The sequence below is a fragment of the Vicugna pacos genome, chromosome 11, assembly GCF_048564905.1.
Source record: "Vicugna pacos chromosome 11, VicPac4, whole genome shotgun sequence".
Lineage (NCBI taxonomy): Eukaryota > Metazoa > Chordata > Mammalia > Artiodactyla > Camelidae > Vicugna > Vicugna pacos.
In genome coordinates, this window is record NC_132997.1 from 102,155,411 (window position 1) to 102,174,356 (window position 18,946).

Here is an 18,946-nt window from a genome sequence, read left to right on the forward strand (position 1 = left end):
GAGTGGCCATTGGAGGAGACGCTCTGCGGGGCCTCCCGAGTCATGATGGGTGGGTGAAGGGTGGGACGGTTGAGACTTTCAGACCACTGCAGTAATCCCTTCGGGCCAGGGGACATGTAGGCCCTTGTCCCCTGGATCTATGGACACAGGATTCCTGTGCTCACACCCCAGAGGGATTTGGAGTGAGCAGCTTCGAGTCCACAGGCTGGAGCTCAGCTACAGCCGTCTCCCTAGGCAGGTGCTGGCCAGGCCCACCTGCTGAGACACCTGCTGGGGAGACACCTGCTGGATCAGGAGGCACCAGCCCTTTGCTGGCAGCAGGGCCCTGGGCTGCCTGGGTCTCTGCCTGAGATGGATTTCCACGCCTTGGTTCCCTAGCCTTCCTGCAGACGTGTGACCCGAGTGACCCCGAGGCATTTCTACGAGCGGGATGGCAGCAATGTCACCCTTGCTCCAGAGCTGACAGCTGGGGCAGCTCCTCCCCCCGAGGTTGTTCCCCAGCACAGCTCGGCAGCCTGTGCAGCTGTGCCTGGGTCACCCGCTCCTGAGTTGGCTCTTCCCTGACCTGCTCCCCCCGAGGGACCATCTTTTACTCTGAGCCTTGTTTCTGAGAAAAAGTTTGTGCCCCTCAGGCAGCTGGGGAAACATTCACAACCCTCTTGGTACCCAATCAGCTCAGAGTTCACCAAGAGTCTAGCCATCATGATGGGAGACTTTTTAGGCACTGGGAGGCCGATATGCTGCCTTCCCTGGGGCATCATTAGAAAGAAGCAAGGCGGGCTGGGCTAGGGGGCTGAGCAGCCCGTGGGGGCGGCTGCCTTGCAGGCCTGGGGATCAGAGGGTGGGTGGTTCTGGCTCGTCAGGCAGTCAGGCACAGGGGAAGCTCTGGCGTGTCTCCACAGGGATGAGGAGGACCGTCCCAATTAGTAAGGACATCAGACTCCCTCTGGGCTTCAGCTCGGAGGAGACAATTAATTTCGAACAAGCAATTATGTCTCAGGCAGGAGGTGCACCTCCTGAGAGCTGTGGTGTCTGCAGGGAGGCAGGACGGCAGGAGGGGCACTCCGAGTAGAGACCTGGGCGAGGTTTCCTCCTCCTGGCATCTGCCCAGGAGAGGGAGGACTTCCCGTCCTCAGCAGCCACCTGGCTCCCTGGTGTCTCTGGATTTTCCTGCACAGAGTCTTCCTGCACCACCGGCTTCTGACAGGGTCTGCAGGCCGCCCCAGGGCACCCTGAGGACCATGACAACAGTGTCTGCAAATCACGCCTGGTCGTCAGCGTTTCCTCCGCCTGTAACTGGAGCACAGTCACGTCACTTGAGTGTATTAATCTTCCTGCATTCTCTCACTGTCTGTGTTTCAAAGGGATTAAATGCTTTTTTAGGGGGGGGAATGTGTGTAAACCCAAACACATTTCTAGTAGGCTATTTTTTATTTTATTTAAAAAAATTTTAAAGTTTAATTTACTTTTATGTTTTATTAATTTTTAAATTGTTTACTTTTTAAAAACTTTCGTTAGTAGGCTCTTATAAACAAACACGTGACGACACAGGACGTTGACAGCCTTCTGCCTTTTGATTAATTAATTAACGTTGAGAGAGAATTGACACAGAGCCTGTTAGTTTCGTGTGAACCACATAATGACGGTGTTCGTAGGTACTGCAGGACGGTCACCACCGTAAGTCTGCTTAACATCACCACATAGAGGTAAAAACGGTTTTTCTCACGTGATGAGAACTTTTAGCAACTTTCGAATACACAACACAGTACTATCAGCTATAGTCACCAGGCTGTGTGACCGTTACATCTGGTGTGTAAACTTCTTATTGAATTACATAGGATACATATAGGTCAGTGCCCAAGTCTTAAGTGTATAATTTGATGAATTTTCATAAACTGCACACCTGGACCAAGATCCCAACGTGGCTGGAACCCCAGATCCCAACGCCTCTGTCCCCTGTGGTCCCCAAAGACGACCACTGTCTTGGCCACCTGACAGATCAGTTTTGCCTGTTTTTCATCTTTACGTAAGTGGAGTCACACAGAATGTGCTCTTTAGTGCCTGGCACTTCCCCCAACATCGCGTTTGTGGGACTCCCCCAGGGCGCTGTGTGTGACGGCTGCTCAGCAGTGCTCACGGCTGGCCGTCCTCCCGGCGCGAACAGGCCGCAGCTTGCACACTCAGCTGCTGAGGGTTGTTTCTGTCTTTTGGCGCTCTGATAATTCTTATGATGCCTTTGGGAAGAACACACACACACGCGTTCTGGTGTATGTCCATCTTTATGGATACGTCTTCCCCTGTGACTGCCACACTGTGCAGTCCCTCCAGGAGTGTAGGCGTGTGCTTGGTCCTCGCCGACACTCAGTGTCATCTGTTGTCATTTTAGCCATCCTGGAGGAGTGTGTCGCGTGGTGGCTTCAGTTTGCATCTCCTTGATGAATAAGGAAGTTGGGCATTTCTCCTTGCTTGTCTTCCACTGGGATATAAGTCAGATCTTCCTTGATCTTGGATTCAGGAGAGCAGAACAGGGCTTCTGTGCCATCCTGTTCATTCCCACTGGCCCAAATGATGGCACTCAGGTGGCCCTGCCCACGTGCAGCACTGCCAGTGTCACCTTGGAGATGGTGGGCCAGGCCATCACCTCTGTCCCCAGCCTGCTCCCTCAAGACCTCTCCATTTGAAATGCAGGTCGTCAGCTAACAGGCTCCTCTCAAATCAGAAGATGTATCGGGTGGGCCCACAGAGCCGCCGTGAGCTTTCGTACCTTACGGTGAGAGTCTGTTCTGTGCCCGCCTCTGAGTGGTCACTTTTCAGTGAAACCACTTGAGGCAACACAACTTTTGCCAAAAGCTGGGATGGGGTCTTGCTCCTCCCCTCAGTGGCTCTGTGACCCTGTACTCTGTCCCCATCTGCACAGTGGGTGTGACTGCCACACCTATCCCGAACGAAGCAGTGCTCAAACCCCACTCTGCAGAAGAGGCTGGTGGTCACACGGTGCGCACACCCCAGGCCCAGGATCGAGCCTCTGTCCACCCACTCCTCCACCTGAATGAAAGGACTCAGCCGGGCAGGATGCGTAGTCCCTGTGGGGAGGGGCACCACCGTGGGTGTGGTTTCTGCGGGAAGGTCGTGGACGGCCCAGCTGCTGAGCTCCTTGTGCTGGTTGCTCCTGGAGATGCTGTCCAGTAGGACTTCTGTTCTAAGGACTAGTTGGCTACTCTGAACATAATTCTTTAGGAAAACATACTCCTTTTGGCACAAACATCCCCTTGCCTCTGATTAATACACCTACGTTAAACTCGCTCTCATCACTAACCATTCCCGCCAACTTGGGCAAGATGTCTGTATGTGGCTGCGTGCCGCGGGCCTGCGCTCAGCAAGCCCTGAGCCTGGGCTGCAGACTTGCCGTGTGCGTGGGACCCAGCTGGGTCACGACTGGTGCTGACAGCCTCTCTGCCTCTCACAGGCAGTGGAGGAGCCCTGCTCATCCCCAGCTGCTGTGATGTCCACTTAGCTACTGTCCCTACCACACGGAGGTCATCTAGTCCTACAGCAGTGCTGGTTACCGTCGGCCTCAAATCTCAGTGACTCACCTCGGAAAACAGCTTGGTGTAGCTTATGAAGTTAAATGTATACTTGCCACGTGACCCAGCCCTTCCACTTCTGGGGCTCCAGCCCAGAAAAATGGCATATATGTCCACACAGATACATCGATGGGTGTGTTTACAGTTTTTACAGCAGCATTGTTCTGATAGACCCAAGCTGAACGTAACCCAAAGTCCATCGCCTGGGTAGTCGGTTGTGGGATATGCATGTTACGGAAACAGACAAGTGGCGCTACGTCCAAGCAAAAAGCTTCTGCACAGAAAATGAAACAATAACAAAGTGAAAAGACAAACTCTGGTAGGGAAGAAAACTACTTACAAATGACACATCTGAGGAGAGCTCAGCATCCAGAATACATGAGGGATTCATGCGGCTCAGTAACCAATCCCCCAAACAACCCGACTGAAAATGGGCAAAGGACTTCGTGGACCCTTCTCCAAAGAAGACATCTGAACGGCTGCCAGGTGCACGAGACGATGCTCAGCATTACTAACCACCGGGGAAATGCAAGCCAAACCACGATGAGGTACCACGTCATGTCTGTTGGGCTGTCTGGTATTAAGAAAACAAAATAATGAGAACTGGTTGAGACCATGGAGAAAAGGGGACCCTCGTGCTGGCTAGAATGTAAATTGGAAAGCGATACGGAGTTTTTTCAAAAAATTAAAAAAGAACTACCTTAGGACCCAGAAGTCTCCCTCCTGGGTATGCATCCAAAGGCAATGAAGTCAGGATCCTGAAGAGGTATCTGTGCCCCCACGTTCCCTGCAATAACAAAGACATGGAAGCAACCTGAGTGTCCGCCGACAGACGGCTGGGTAGAGAAGATGTGGTGGAAAGACAGACCCACGATGAAATGTAGACGTATTTATTGAAGTATAGTTGGCCTACAATGTTACACTAGTTTCAGGTGTACAACATAGTGATTTGATATTTTGTAGATTATAGTCTATTTAATGTTGTTATAAAATACTGGCTCTATTCCCTGCCCTGTACATTACACCCTTGTATCTTACTTATTTTATACCTAGTAGTTTGTACCTCTGAATCACCTTCCCCCATCCCTGTCTCCACTGGTAACCACCAGTCTGTTGTCTGTAGCTGTTCTGTTTTGTTATAATCATTTTGTGTTAATTTTTAGATTCCACTTACAAGTGAGAGCAACAGTATTTGTCTTTCTCTGTCTGACTGACTTCACTAAGCATAATATCCTCCAGGTCCACCCATGTTGCTGCAAATGGCAAAATTTCATTCCTATTAATGGCTGAGTAGTATTCCATTGCGTATATAAATGCCACGTCTTCTTTATCCAGCCATCTGTTGATGGACACTTACGCTTCTTCCACATCTTGGCTACTGCAAATAATGCTGCTATGAACATTGAGGTGGCTATTTGTTTCTTCGATTAGTGTTTTTATGTTCTTTGGACATATACCCAGCACTGGAATTGCTGGAGCACATGGTAGGGTTTTTTTAGGTTTTTTTTAGTTTTTTTTGAGGACCCTCCACACTGTTTGAGAGAGGACGGGAACCAGTAAACATGCAGAGGTGATGGGACGTCCCTCCTGTGACCATGTGAGGTTATGTGAGATACTGTCTGAACTTGACCTTGACGGAGCCAGATGCCATTTGCGCGAAGGTCTAAGGGAGGCCCTGGGGCAGGGACTGCAGTGGCTTCTAGGTGCTGAGAGCATCCCAGAAGGAAACAGGACCTCAGTCCTACAGCCACAGGGAGATAAATTCTGCAAGGACCTAGGGGTCCGGCCCCATCTGACTGCAGTCTTGTGCAGCCCTGAGCAGAGGACTGAGCTCAGCTTTGTCCAGACCAGAGGCCCACAGAAACCATGACGTAACAAATGTGTGTTGTTTTGAGCCACTAAGTTTGTGGTGAAGAGTGAAGTGGCCGAGTAAGTGCGTTTTGACTTTTTACGAAACTGCCAACTTGTTTTCCAAAGTGGTGGTGCCATTTGCACTCCCACCAACGGTGTAGGAGCGTTCCAGCGCCTGCACATCTTTGCCAAGACACACGGTCAGTCTTTTCGCCTTTGGCCATTATGTTAGATGTGCGGTGGCATCTAAGCAGGGTTTTTATTTGCATCATTTGCTAATGATGTCCAGCATCTTTCCTGTGCTTACTCGTCATTTATGCGTGTTCTTTGGTAAGGCGTCTGTTCAACTGATTTGCCAGTTGGAAAAATCCAGGTTGTTTGTTTTATTATTGAGCTTCGGATACAGCAGTTGAGGTGAAGATTGGAGGCCTTTGTTAGACACGGCTCAAAAACATTGTCTCTGCCAGTCTGTGGCTTGTCTTTTCAATATTTTAACTGTGCCTCTTGAAGAACAGATTTTAATTTGGATGAATTTTTTTCTTTTATGAATTTTGGTTTCCCTTTCTTATCAAAGAAATTTTCTCCTAACCCAAGGTAAACAAGATTTTTTTCGTGTTTTCTTCTAAAAGTTTCAGATGTAGGTCTATGATCTCTCTGGAGTCTGTTTTCGTATGGTGTGAGGGATGGATCACAGCCCATTTTGGGGGATCTGGGTTTCCTACTCATTGCAAAGACTCTTCTTTCTCCACTAAATTGCCTTTGCAGCTTTGCCAGGAACCGGTTGTCCGCGTACGTGTGAGTGCGTTCCTGCGCTCTCCCTGCTCCGTCCCACGATCTGTCTGCCTGGATGCCAGTACTGCAGCGCCTTGCCCGCCAAGTTTACAATAAGACCTGGCATCTGGTGGGGCGGTTTTCCAGCTTTGCTGCTCTTTTTCAAGGTTGCTTTGAATATTCTAGGGCTTTTGCTTTCCATATACGTTTGGAATCAGCATGGCAATGTCTAAGAGAAGCCTGCTTAGACTCTGACTGAGATTGCGTTGAACCCAATGGTCAGTCTGGGCGGACTGGCATCTTAACAACACTGAGTCTTCCACGCATTAAAGTGGTTTCTCCATTGCTGTAGGTCTTTAATTTCCTCCACAGTATTTTGTAGTTTTCAATGTACATTTGTGCACATCTTTTGTAAGATTTACACTTAGCTCCTTGATATTTTTTGAAATATTTGAAAGATAGTTCAGTTCCCTATTGCTTGTTGCTAGCACGTAGCAATACGGCTGATCCTGGATGTTGACCCTACGCCTGCAGCCCTGTAACTGCGTTATTGTGGCTCCAGCATTTTCTCCTCTTCGGGTCACGTCAGCCACAGAGGAAGGCTTTTCTTGTCTTACCTGGATCCTGTATTGGACTGGCCAGAACCTCAACGTGGTGTCGCGTGGAAGGGGTGAGAGCAGCGCCGTCTTGTTCGTGGTGTGGGTGGAAGCAGTCGGCCTCCGCCGTCAAGCCTGGCGTCCGTGTTGTTTCCTACAGGTGCCTGTAGTCAGACTGAGGGCTTCTCTTGGATTTGTCGTTTGTGAGAGCTTTTCTCAGGGACGAATGTTTTCAGGAATGAATTTGTCACATTTTTCTGTACCTGTTGAGATGATCATACCGTTTGTCTTTTTAAAATCTGTTGTTATGCTGTTGATATTTTAGAATATGTTGTATTTTAAAATCTGTAATCAATCACATTGATTTTCAGATGTTAAGACCAGTCATGCTTGGTCATGATGTGTTACGCTTCGTGTACATTGCTGGCTCCTATGGGCTAAACTTTATTTAGCAAATCTGCATATATATTCATGAAAGATATGGTCTGTAGCTTTCTTTCTTTGCAGTATTTCTTCCTTTTTGGTGTTGAATCAAGGCAGTGGTGGCCTTGCACAGCGAGTGGGGAAACACCCCCTCCCCTCCAGCTTTCTGGGGGAGTTTGTGCGTTAGCTCCTCCCTAAGTGTTCTGTGGGGCTCGCCAGTGCAGCCGTCTCTCCTGAAGTGTGTGTGTGCATGTGGGGAAGCTCCTGTTTGCACAGTTAGCAGATACAGGGCTATTAGGTGTCCATTTCTTTGAGTGAGCTTTGGCAGTTCATGTCTTCCAAGCAACTTGTTTATTTAATCTAAGCTGTTAAATTCGTTGGCATAAAGTTGTTTGGAGTATTTTGTAATTAGCCCTTTAAGCTCTGTGGCATCTGTGGTGATGTCACCACCCTCAACCTTCGTAATTGTAATCTGTGTCTCATCCAATCTTTTCCTGGTCAGCTTGACCTCAGATACATTCGTTTTATTGATATGCTTGGTGAAGCAGCTTTTGTTTCACGGATTTCCTCTTTCTCCTTGTGTTCTGTTTCGCTGGTTTCTGCCCTGATCTTTCTTCTGCTTGTTTTGTGCTTAATTTATTGTTCAGTGTCTGGTTTCTTAACAGAAGCTGACGCCGTTGATTTAAGGCTTTTCTTCTTTCCCAGTGCAGGAGTTTGACGCTGTGAATATTCCTCTCGGTGCTGCTCTAGTACAAGCCCACAATTTTTGCTATGTTGTGTTTTTATATTCATTTAAAACCAGTTTCTTATTTCGCACTTGACTCCTTATTTAACTAACAGGTTTTTAGAAGTGTATTGTTTCCAAGTATTTGGAGATTTTCCAAAGATCTCACTCTTTTATTGGTTTCTGTTTTAACTCTATTGTGGTCAGAGACACAGAGAATTACTTTTAATTCTTTTAAATTTGAGTTATTTTATGGCCTAGGGTTGGGGTCTGCCTTGGAAGATGTTCCACGTGCACTGGAAAGGAGTGCAGTCCTCTGCGCCGCGTGGAGAGCCCTCCAGCTGTCGACCGGTCAGCTTGACGGTGCTGCTCAGTCTTCTGCGTCCTCCCCACTCCCACCTGCTTTGCCTCCTTGGGTCTTGGAAATACAGTGGTTTTCGGTTTTTTTCCTGATCTGACACCGGCTGTTGCTCATGACCTTTCACTTCTTCAGGTGTCCCATTATTTTTGATTATGTGCTGAATAGCGTATTTGAAGCATTATCTGAAGGCACTAGGAGCTCAGACGTAGATGTTGTCTTCCTCTGGGGGTGGTTTGTTAGCTGTTACTTCCTCCAGACTCATGGTGGGGCTAGTCGGCTAGACCCCTGCGGCTCCAAGTTCAAAGCCTGCACTTTTGTGCTCGCAGTGCTCTGGGCCTCAGGAAGTCCGGTTCACCCTCATTCCTGGCGTGCAGCCCCTTCCTAGGCAGGGTGTGGGTTTCCAGAGTTGCCGTGTCGGTGGGGTCTGTGGGGCCTCAGCTGGCCAGAAGGTTGACTGTTGGGCTCCCCACGCTGGGCACCGTGGTCCCTGTCCCTCAGCCTGGCAGGTCCTCGCTGACCCTTGTCCCTTTGCTGCTTTGCAGATTGAAACACGGTTCACCCCCTTACCCAGCTGTCCTCAGGAAAGGGTTACTCTGCAGTGCTCAGTTCTCCACGCTGGGTCTCAAGATCCCGTTTCCTCTGAAGTCTCTCGAGTTCTTGCTTAGATATCTGATCTCTGGGCCAGTTCCCCAATTTTTAAAAAAGTGCATTAACTTTTAAAAAAACTTGGGGGGTTAGGGTTACTTTTATGTATTTGTTTAGAGTAAAGGTAGGTTTATTTAGAGACATGCACACTGTATAGAGCGTAGGCTGTTTCAAATTGGGAGAAGGCCAGGAGCTGTCGGGCTGGGTGCTCAGGTTAAAGTAAAAGTAGGTGCACACTCCGTAGACGGAGTGCGGGCCGTCTCCAGAGACGCGGGAGCGAGAGAGGCGGCCTCGTTTATTCATTTTCGGAGGAGGCTGGGGACTGAACCTGGGACCGTCTGTGTGCTAAGCATGCACTCTGCCTCTGAGCTAGCCCCTCGCCCCTCAGCTCCCCAGTCTTAACATGCATTTGGTATCCATTTTCCATGTCACTCTTCGGCTCGATTTCCTGAGTGATTTCTTCAGTTCACTTCCAACCCTTACGGAGTTTCTATTTCTGCCATCGTATTTCCAGTTTGCAAGAGCTTTCTCTCTCTTTCTCTGAATTCTCCTTTCTCTTTCCTTTTCCTTTCTTTTAGTGCTCTGTTGTGTCAAGGATGCAGTGCGTGTTTTCACATGTCCTTAAGGATATTCATGAAGCTCCTCCCCCTGCGAGCTCTGTTTCCTCCGACTTCCTCTTTCCCTTAGTTCCCTCCCTCGTCAGAAGTCTGGTGACCCTCAGCTCCCAGCCCACACTGCTGACTGTGCCCACGGAGGGTCGCTCAGCTGGAGCACCCAGCAGTCAGTGTCCTTGGTTCTGGGTGTTCGTGGGATTTCTCAGAGAAGCTCCATCCAAGCTCCTGTCTGGAGGGACCCAGGCTGCAGGGCTGGGGTCTTGCTGTCCAGCTCGGGACCTTCCCTTGACGTCCTCCAGCATCTGGGTGTGTCCTGGTCCCACACCACTGTCTCTGGAGCTCTGGGCGTCAGGCTGGGCTTTACCGCCTTCCCCAAAACCCCATTTCCAGCCCCACCTGCATCTCACTTTCACAGGTGCCTTGGGCAGGTGGGTGCTCCCTGCCCAGCTCCGCCTATGGTAGCGTCACTCAGCCCCCTGCTCCCCAAGGCCGCCCCGTTGACCTGGTTTCTGAAACGTTGCTGTCGTCCCCTCAGTCATTACCCTGGGGGTCCCTTTACCATCATTCTGGTGGGATTTGAGGTGGGGGTCCATTGTCCCCCACCCTCCATCTTTACTGAGAAGCTGTTCTTCTTGGAGGAAGTGGCCTGGAGGAGGGCCCAGGGGTGGTCGCGGGCCAAGGGCCCAGGGTGAGCACTGGCCCAGGAAGCAGGGCCTCCTCACCGCTGACGAGGTGTCCTGCTTGGCGGGGTGGGCGCTGGCCGCTGGTGGCTGCTCGCGCACACAGGGGTGGGGCTGGGCACACGAGGCCTCTTCCTTCTCTAGTGAAGCAGCCCCAGGCTTCATGGCACGGACAGAAAGGAGTAGCCACGGGAAGTACATGGTCCGAGAAAATGGGCAAACGGGGGCATCACACGAGGCAGAAGGGCAGGCAGCGCTGGCTCAGCTGAGGGGGCCGACTGGATGCTAACTTCCTCCCCCAGCAGCTGCTATGAGAAAAGGCTCCACCCTCCGCCTGTAGGGGACCCCTCTGCTTCTTCTGGCTCTCAGTGGACCTCTCGCTTCCTCATCCCATGAGCATCATGCTGGTGGCCTCAGCAGGCGTGGCCCAGCCCTGTGGCAATTCAGTGGGGGGAGGGGATGGAACAAATGAACACAGTGGATGGACAGACACAGTGTGGACAGCCCTGGGAGCTGGGGCCATTTGTGGGGGGCTCTGTGCAAGTCCCTCTTGGAGACAAGCTGGTGGGAGGTGCTGGGGCATCAGGGCCTGACCCCCTCAGCATCCTGGGGAGGGGACTGGGGCCCCACAGGAGCAGGATGGGAGGGGGGGTGCAGCCTGTGGGGCCCAGGCTGGGAGGCTGGCGAGAGCTGGATCACAGGGTCTCCTGGGGAGAGGGCTGGGGCCCCACAGGAGCAGGCTGGGAGAGGTAGGGTGCAGCCTGGGAGACCCAGGCTGGGAGAGGTGGGGTGCAGCCTGGGGGACCCAGGCCGGGAGAGGTGGGGTGCAGCCTGGGGGACCCAGGCCGGGAGAGGTGGGGTGCAGCCTGGGGGACCCAGTCCGGGAGGCTGGCGAGAGCTGGATCACAGGGTCTCCTGGGGAGAGGGCTGGGGCCCCACAGGAGCAGGCTGGGAGAGATGGGGTGCAGCCTGGGGCACCCAGGCTGGGAGGCTGGCGAGAGCTGGATCATAGGGTCCTGTTAAGGATTTGGGGATTTATCCTACGGCCAATAGGGATTTGATCAGGATGAGTGAGTGAGTGGTGGAGGGGCAGGAGACTAGGGTGGTCCCAGCAGGGAGCCCATGAGGCACAGGGCAGAGCAGACAGACTCACAGCCCTGCGGGGCTGGTGCTATTGAAGCAGCAGAGGGGGAATGCCAGGGGTTGGGCCGCGGGGCAGAGGGAGGCTCCGTCCCACCTGGAGGAGGAGGTCATCACTGGTGGGAGGAGGGTGACCAGCAGCTGGTGGGCTGTGTGGAGTGACGGCTTGTGAGACCCATGGCTGGCCATCGGTGGGCAGCTGTATGTCTGGAGCCCAGAGGAGGGTCCTGCTGTGGTCTCCAGGAGCTGCTGGGAGGGCAGTTTAGGAGGAGAATGGTCCCAGGCAGAGTCCAGGAACCTGGGCATGGCCTGCAGAGGAGGGGCTGACACAGAGGAGGCCTAGGAGGGAGGCCGTCCTTACAGCTCTGAAGGATCCGGTAGGGAGACCCCCACCAGGGTCCTGGGGCTCGGAACCGTGAGGGCTTCATGGCCTCAAGAGCGAGGCCTCTCCCTTCCCTCAGTGGGGAGGCTGAGGCCATCCCGCCTGTTCCCTGCACCTCATTCCTGCCCCAAACCTTGCTGCCCCTCTGTCTTCTCATCTCCGGTCTCTCTCTTTCAACCTCTGCAGAAGGAGGACCAGGAGGTGCCCCCACCCCACCCCTGTGCGCTTCCTCCACTACCCCCGACCCAGGACACTGCTCCCCGATGCTGATGCTGATGCCTGGCCGTCTGCCGACAAGTCAGGGGAAACTCGTCAGTCCTCGTTCCACCTGGTTCTCCCAGCGGCTGTGCCCAGAGCTCCTGGGACCTGGGTCACCCACCTGCAGGTCCTCTGTGTCCTTCCCACCTTGTCTGAGGGCCACTCCCCTGGCCTCTTCCCTTCTGGCTATGCAGCCTTCCCCAGCCACGTCACCCACGCTCCTGACTCTGGTTACCCGCCATATACTGGTGACTCCGACGGTTCTGTTTCTGGCCCCTTCTCTCTGGGCCCCAGACCCAGGCACTGCACAACCTGTGTGACATTCCCAGACCTGAGCTCAGCCTGGTCTGGGTGTGGCCTCCCTCCTCTCTGCCTCTGTCACTGCTGTTCTTCTGCAGAGCCCTCCTCTCCTGCTGGGACGGACTCCACCCCAATCCCTCAGAGCCTCTGTGCCCCTGGGGGACAGGCCCTGTGACCCCGGCACCTTGCAGAGCTTGCTGTATGTCAGGCAGTGCCCAAGCTGCACCTGTTGCTCCCAGGTATGTAAACCAGGCGTGAGTTCCCTGACCCACCTGGTCTGTGCAGGGCCAAGCAGCACCCGGCAAGGGCTGGCACCCAACACTCACTTTATTAATTAAATGACAAATCAATGACCCAGTATTTTCACTGTGCTTTTTAAAATGATCACATTACAGAAGTTTGATTTGAAAGTATGCCCATTTTGCAAGAGGGGCGTGCGCATGATTTTTAACGTAAAGGCGTCTCTCATGGGACATCTGTACCAATGTAGTGGCCGCCATGGCAGCTGAGAGGCTGGCTTCTTAGAGCCTGCAGCTGGAGCAGTGATGGGTGGTCAGCACCAAGTCTGCCCAGCAGGGGGCTTCTCAGGTTAGCTCTGCCCACAGTCCTGGCAGAAGGGGCAAAGCTGGGGCTCTGTTCCTGCTGGCCTTTCCCTGTGGATGGTGGAGAGACCCTCCCACCCAGAGAGACCCTTGGGCCGCCCAGCACCACTGCTGGTGCATCAGACAGTCCTGTCCCACATGGACAGTGCTCCCTTCACTCCCACCTTGCCCCTAGGCCCCATCACAGGGTCCTCGCCCTCCGTGATGCCCTCACTGGGGGTCATGGGTCAGCCCAGGGCCTGTCAGCCGCTGACCAGGTGCGTGAACGCTGAGTGAGAGGGGCCCTGGGTGGGTTTGGGGGCATGACCTGGGGGCGGCCCCAGGTGGTTCCGGGACAGGTCCTGGGGGTGGGGTGGGGGCGGGGTCGGGGCGGGTCCTAGGACGAGGCACCCAGGGTCTGGGCCGCCCCCTGCACCACCCTGTGCAGGGCCTCCTTGACCTCCCGGTTCCGCAGGCAGTAGATGATGGGGTTGAGCAGGGGCGTGAGCACGGTGTAGACCACGGACACCAGCTTGTTGAGGTCGAAGGAGTAGATGGCGCGAGGCCGGGCATAGATGAAGAGGGAGGCCGAGTAGAAGATGACCACCACGGTCAGGTGTGAGGCGCAGGTGGAGAAAGCCTTGTGCCGACCGGCGGCAGACGGGATGCGCAGCACCGCGCTGATGATGGCGGTGTAGGAGGAGACAGTGAGCAGCAGCGGCCCCAGCAGGATGAGCAGCGCCAGGAGGAAGTCCACGAGCTCCGCCACGGACATGTCGGAGCACGCCAGGTTCAGCAGTGGGGACACATCGCAGAAGAAGTGGTTCATCACGTTGGGGCCACAGTAGCCCAGGCGCGAGATGAAGAAGACCTTTCCCACGGAGATGGTGAAGCCCGAGAGCCAAGAGCCAGCGGCCAGGAGGCTGCAGAGGCGGGGGCTCATGATGGCTGGGTAGCGCAGGGGGCTGCAGATGGCCACGTAGCGGTCGTAGGCCATGACACCCAGAAGTGCACACTCGGTGCAGGCCAGCGCCAGGAAGAAGTACAGCTGTGCCATGCAGCCCGCGAAGGAGATGCGGCGGAACTCGGGCGCCACCAGGCTGAGCAGCAACTTGGGCACCGTGACGGAGACGTACCACACCTCCAGGAAGGACAGGTTGCCGAGGAAGACGTACATGGGCTTGTGCAGTAGGGGGCTGGCACGGATCACCACGATGATGAGCACGTTCTCCGTGACGGTCAGCAGGTAGGCCGGCAGGAACAGCACCAGCAGGCCCATGTGGAGGCCCAGCGAGCCCGGGAAGCCCACCAGGATGAACTCGGTCACTTCCGAGTGGTTGCCACCTGCAGACATGCTGTGCGCTGCCCCACCTGGGGGCGGGGATGCGTGGATTGGATGCCCACCTCCTGCCGCGGTGTCAGCTGAGCTCCCGGCGCAGGAGGGGTCCTGGTCCCTGTCTGCATCCCCCAGTGCTGCCCAGGGCCTGGTCCCCGGCACCACGAGTTTCCCACCGGGCACTCCCACGGGTGGGAGCTGGGCAGACCTGGGCTTTGTCTGCTGCGGGCCCGCCCGCCAGGCCTGGCTGCAGGTATTAGACGAAGCCGTTACATTGTAGGGAATATGAGCAGGGTCCCATGAGAACACCTCAGAGGCCAACCTGGGGACCTGCAAACACGCTGTAGCAGGGTGGGCGGGAGAGGCCATGGCCCAGGTCACCCAGGTCAGGGGCAGTGGGCAGGTGAGCCTGGGCCCGTGGGAAGAGCCCTGCCTGGAGCCAGGCTCCTGTTGACTTCGCAGGTAAGTGGCAGGTCCCCACCACCCAGAGACTTGGTGTCCCCCTCTGTACTTGGCCCTGCAGAGTTTACCCAGGACGCCTGGGGTAAAGCCGGCCACACAGCACTGCTGGCACTCAGCAGCACCCCCAAAGGATGACGCCTGTTCCCAAGGAGAATTCAGGCTCCCGAGGAATCAGCGGGACCCAGGAACCCACAACTCCCCACTCTGGATCCCCTCACGGCTCTGGACTGTGTCCTCACCTGTGCCCCAGAAGCTGAGTCCCCTCCATGGCCTCAGGGTTCAGCCTTCAGCTGCCTGACCCCATGCCAGCTCCGGCGCAGTCCTAGCTAAGCCTGGTCTTGCGGCCACAGCTCTGCAGGGAGCTCTGGGGGCATCTCCCTGTGCAGATCTCAGCACCCCTCCCCCAGCTCCCCCCCTGCAGTGACAGTAAGGGGCTCAAGGGGGCAGGGCTGGTGGCAGCTTCCTCTCTGCTACAAGAAATTGTTTTCACAGACTTGAAAGGACCGGATCCTAAGGTCAGAAGTCAGCTCCCTTCTCCCCACCTCCCTGCGGCTCCTCGCTCTCTTCCCTCCTGCCGGCCCCCTGCACCCCTGCCCCACATAAACCTGTCTGTCCGTCCCAGAAATGGGCCCTCCAGACGTCCCTGTGAGCCAGGCCTCCGTTTCCAGTTCTCCAAAACCCATTTAAAAATCAGTGCACTCAGTTGTAGTGTGGCTGGGGTTTTAGCTTCTTATCTGCACTTTAAGTGCCTCAGAACGTGGCCCTGAGCGAGTCCACACACTTGACATTGCAGTAGCACCCCGTCGGTGGCTAAAACAAGGTGGGTCATATATTGGAGAATGGAAGGGGAGGACAGAAAGCCTAGACTCTTGCCTTTGCCCCTGTTCTCAGTGCTGCTCCAGGCAGCAGGAACTCCCAGCTTCCGCCCCACAAAGACTTCAGGAGGCAGCAGAGGCCCGAGCTCCGGGGTGTGGGTTCAACCCCACCCTCCACCTGTGCCTTGGACAGATACCTGCTCTCTCTGTGCATCCAGTCTCTCAGCTGTCCCATAGGGGTCATGAAGGGTGGGGGTGCACTCTGGAAACCCACATCTGCTACAGCCCCCTGGGGTGCCCGGTGGCCGGTGGGGGTGGCAGTGACCTCATGTAGCTGGAGGGAGCCTGGTCAGACCTTTGTGGTGCAGTGTCGGCTCCCAGCATGGTGAGGGTCTGGGCAGAAGTCCTCCCCCCGGGCCCCTCTCTCTCCACTCCCCACTGTGGCTCCTGGTGACCTTGACAACTGGAGTTTGCTCAGACCTGCCACTGACCAGCTGTGGGACTTGGAAAAGATGTCTGTGCTCACCCAGCCCCTGTTTCTCTGTCTAAAAGATGGAGCAGAAGCACCACTTATCTGTTGGGGTGGGAGGTGGCACTGCACAGGACTCTGAGTTCTTGTCACACAGACTCGGGGAGACAAACTGTGAGGTCCCAGTCCTGCACCATGACGCACTGTCAACACATACACGCCCCAAACCTGACCCACCATCCCCCAAGCCCAGACCCACCCACAGACGCCCGGCATCCCCTCCACACCAGGCCCACAGGCCCCCGAGCAGCCGTTCACGCAGACACTGCACCCCAGGCAGGTGAAGACACACACCGACGTCAGCACCCGTGCCTCAGACAGACACACAGACATCCCTGCACACACACCACCTGCCCAGGTGACAGGCAGACGCCAAACCCCCCACTCAAGCCTCATGAGCCACGAACTCACTTGTCCACATAAACACGTGGACAAGCACAGCTCTGACACCAGCGTAATCCCCAAACCACAGACACACAGCCCTTCACACAGACCTGTCTACTGACAGCCCCCGACAGGCACCCTGCCCAGCCCAGAGAGCACGCACACACAGACACGCTCCCGGACAGACACACGCACCCCCAGCTCCACCCGGGCAGAGACTGACAAGGTCTCCGGTGGCAGAGCGGGGTTCAGGTCCCAGCCCTGTCCAAGCTCTTCCCTCCTGTCGCTGGGGACCTGACAGTTCTCTGGGGCAGAAACAGCTCCTCACCTGGTCCTGAGCCCTCGGAGAGCTCAGGTGAGAGACGCAGCAGCCATGGTCCTGCAGGCACGCAAGGCTGACCGGGGACTTCCACAGGTCGTGTCTTGCCCTCAGCTGAACCCAGCTCTGGGTGCTGGGCCCGCAGGTCTCTCCTTCCCAGGGCTGTCGGGTTCCCTGCGACCATCCAGATGCCTTCCCACCAGGACGGAGCCTTGAGTATGCAAAATGAGATGAGCCTGACTACAAAGGTCCCCTTCACAATAGAAGACCCCCTAGTTGGAGACAGCGATTGATAGCCAGGACCGAAGCGGTCCTCCCCCAGTGTCCGTGTTTCACAGGAGCAGGAGTCAGGTTGTTTGGGAAGAAGCATGAGGGACTCCAGTCCTCTCTGCATGGGGAGAGCGGTCGAGGGCCAGGCAGCCTGGGAGCCCATGCCACCCCCCTCCCCAGGCCACGAGTGCATTTCTAGAGGATAACCTCGTCTTAAATGGGAAGCTGACCTCCGTCCTCACTCACTCCCTTCTTGCATGAAAAGAACCCACAGAAGAGAGGCAGGTGGAGGAGGAGGAGGAGGACCTGGAGCTGGCGGAGAGGGCGAGGCCCCTTCCTGCTGTCCCAGGGGCCAGTGCACAAGACACCCACATGGCCACAGCTCCTCCTGGGAGGCCCCGGCCCCTGCCCGGGGGCCCAACTCTCCTGTGATCAGCTTTGTCAGTCAAAGTGGCCAGAATCAGAGCCCAAAGTGAAAGCTGCCCTCCTCTGCTGTCCTTCTGGGGCCAGAGCAGGTGCGATCCAGAGGTAGGAGGTGGGAGCTGGCGACACCCTCGCCACCCAGCAGCTGCTCCATGAAGAGGAGGGGCTCAGGAAGAAACCACTGCACACCCTTGGCCAGAGCTGGAGGTGCAGGAGTGGGCCTTAGGCCATGCCCTAGACCCTGCCATCCAGGGGGGCTCCACACTGCCCGCTCAGATGGTTGGTGCTGAGGCTCCAGGCCGGCCTCCTGGTCACTTACTTCCCTGATCTCCAGTGGTCACCGTGAGGGTCACACGAGGGGGACAGAAGAACCCCTTAGTGGGGCATTGAAGGGAGTACAGACACTAGGACACTGCCCAGGAGGTGATAGGAAGGCGCCCAGGACCGACCCCACAAGGGGTCCTTGGCCCCTCCCTGCACATGGGGTCCAGTGTCAGCCCACATCTCTCCATCAGTCTCTGTGCTGAGTCAGAGAGGGGGCCCCACAGGCTGCAGGGGACAGCTGTCCCACGGTTAGTGGTGAGTGAGGGCCTTACTGCCGGCCCAGCCTGGGGTCCTGGTCCTGGTGGGGGTCCAGGGTGGGGTTAGTTGGGCTCTGACCCTCTGCCCCAAAGTCATTTTATAGAACTCTTTTCTCAGGCATCATTCAGCAATGTTTGCTGGGTCCTTCCTGGCCTCCTGAACCACAGCAGCAGCAGAGAGGCTCCTGCGCCTGGAGCTCAGGCATCGCAGAAAACAGACAACAGGCCAATGAACAGGCTGCCACAGGGCACATGGGATGGTGGCCTGTGCCCGGGGCCAGCAGGAAGACAGGGATGTGGGAAAGGGGCTTTGGGCGGCCTGAAAGGCTCCTGAAGGCCCCTGGGGCCCTGGAGACAGCAGGTAACGGAGTGCCAGGTAGAGGGAACAGCGACTGCAAAGGCTGGGAGTGGATGAGGCCTCAGGGTGCTGGGGAGGCATGGCTCTGAGAGCTGGGGCTGAGGGAGGGGTGGGCTCCACACTGGGGAGGGGGCTGGGGCAGAGCCGTGGCTTAGCGCAGAGGTGGGCACCCAACTGCAGTCAGCACCCACAGCCCCATGGCACTTGGCTCTCTCGGGGGAGAAGTGCAGGGTTCTGACCAGAGCTGGGCCGGATGTGACTTTGCTTCAAAGGACCAAAGTGCGGAGGGTTGGGCTGGGGGCTGTGGTTGCAAGTTGTAGGCTGTAGTCTAATGGTGATGGCCTGGGGCCAGGGTCACAGGTTGGATTTCGGGCCAGTGGGATTGGCTGATGGATTGGAGGTGGGTGTGGGAGAGCCAGGGGTCTCAGGCTCTGAGATCAGTGGGATTTGCGGGCTGGGGAGAAGTCAGAAGTAACTTTTCGACGTGCTAGTTTAGAGGTGAAGGGACAGTTAGGTGGAGATGTGGACGTGTGAGCTGGGCTGCAAGTGGAGCTGAGCC

General features: G+C 55.6%; 1 protein-coding gene across 1 annotated transcript; it reads right to left on the bottom strand.

Annotated features, from left to right (window-relative positions):
• Positions 1–13,307: 13,307 nt before the first annotated feature.
• Positions 13,308–14,264, bottom strand: LOC102524947 (olfactory receptor 226-like). The gene has a single exon (XM_006207478.3). The coding sequence runs from the start codon at positions 14,262–14,264 to the stop codon at positions 13,308–13,310; it is 957 nt and encodes a 318-aa protein (XP_006207540.3).
• Positions 14,265–18,946: the final 4,682 nt, after the last annotated feature.

Coding starts and splice junctions, on each gene's coding strand:
- LOC102524947 (XM_006207478.3), bottom strand. CDS start 14,264: ATGTCTGCAGGTGGCAACCACTCGGAAGTGACCGAGTTCATCCTGGTG.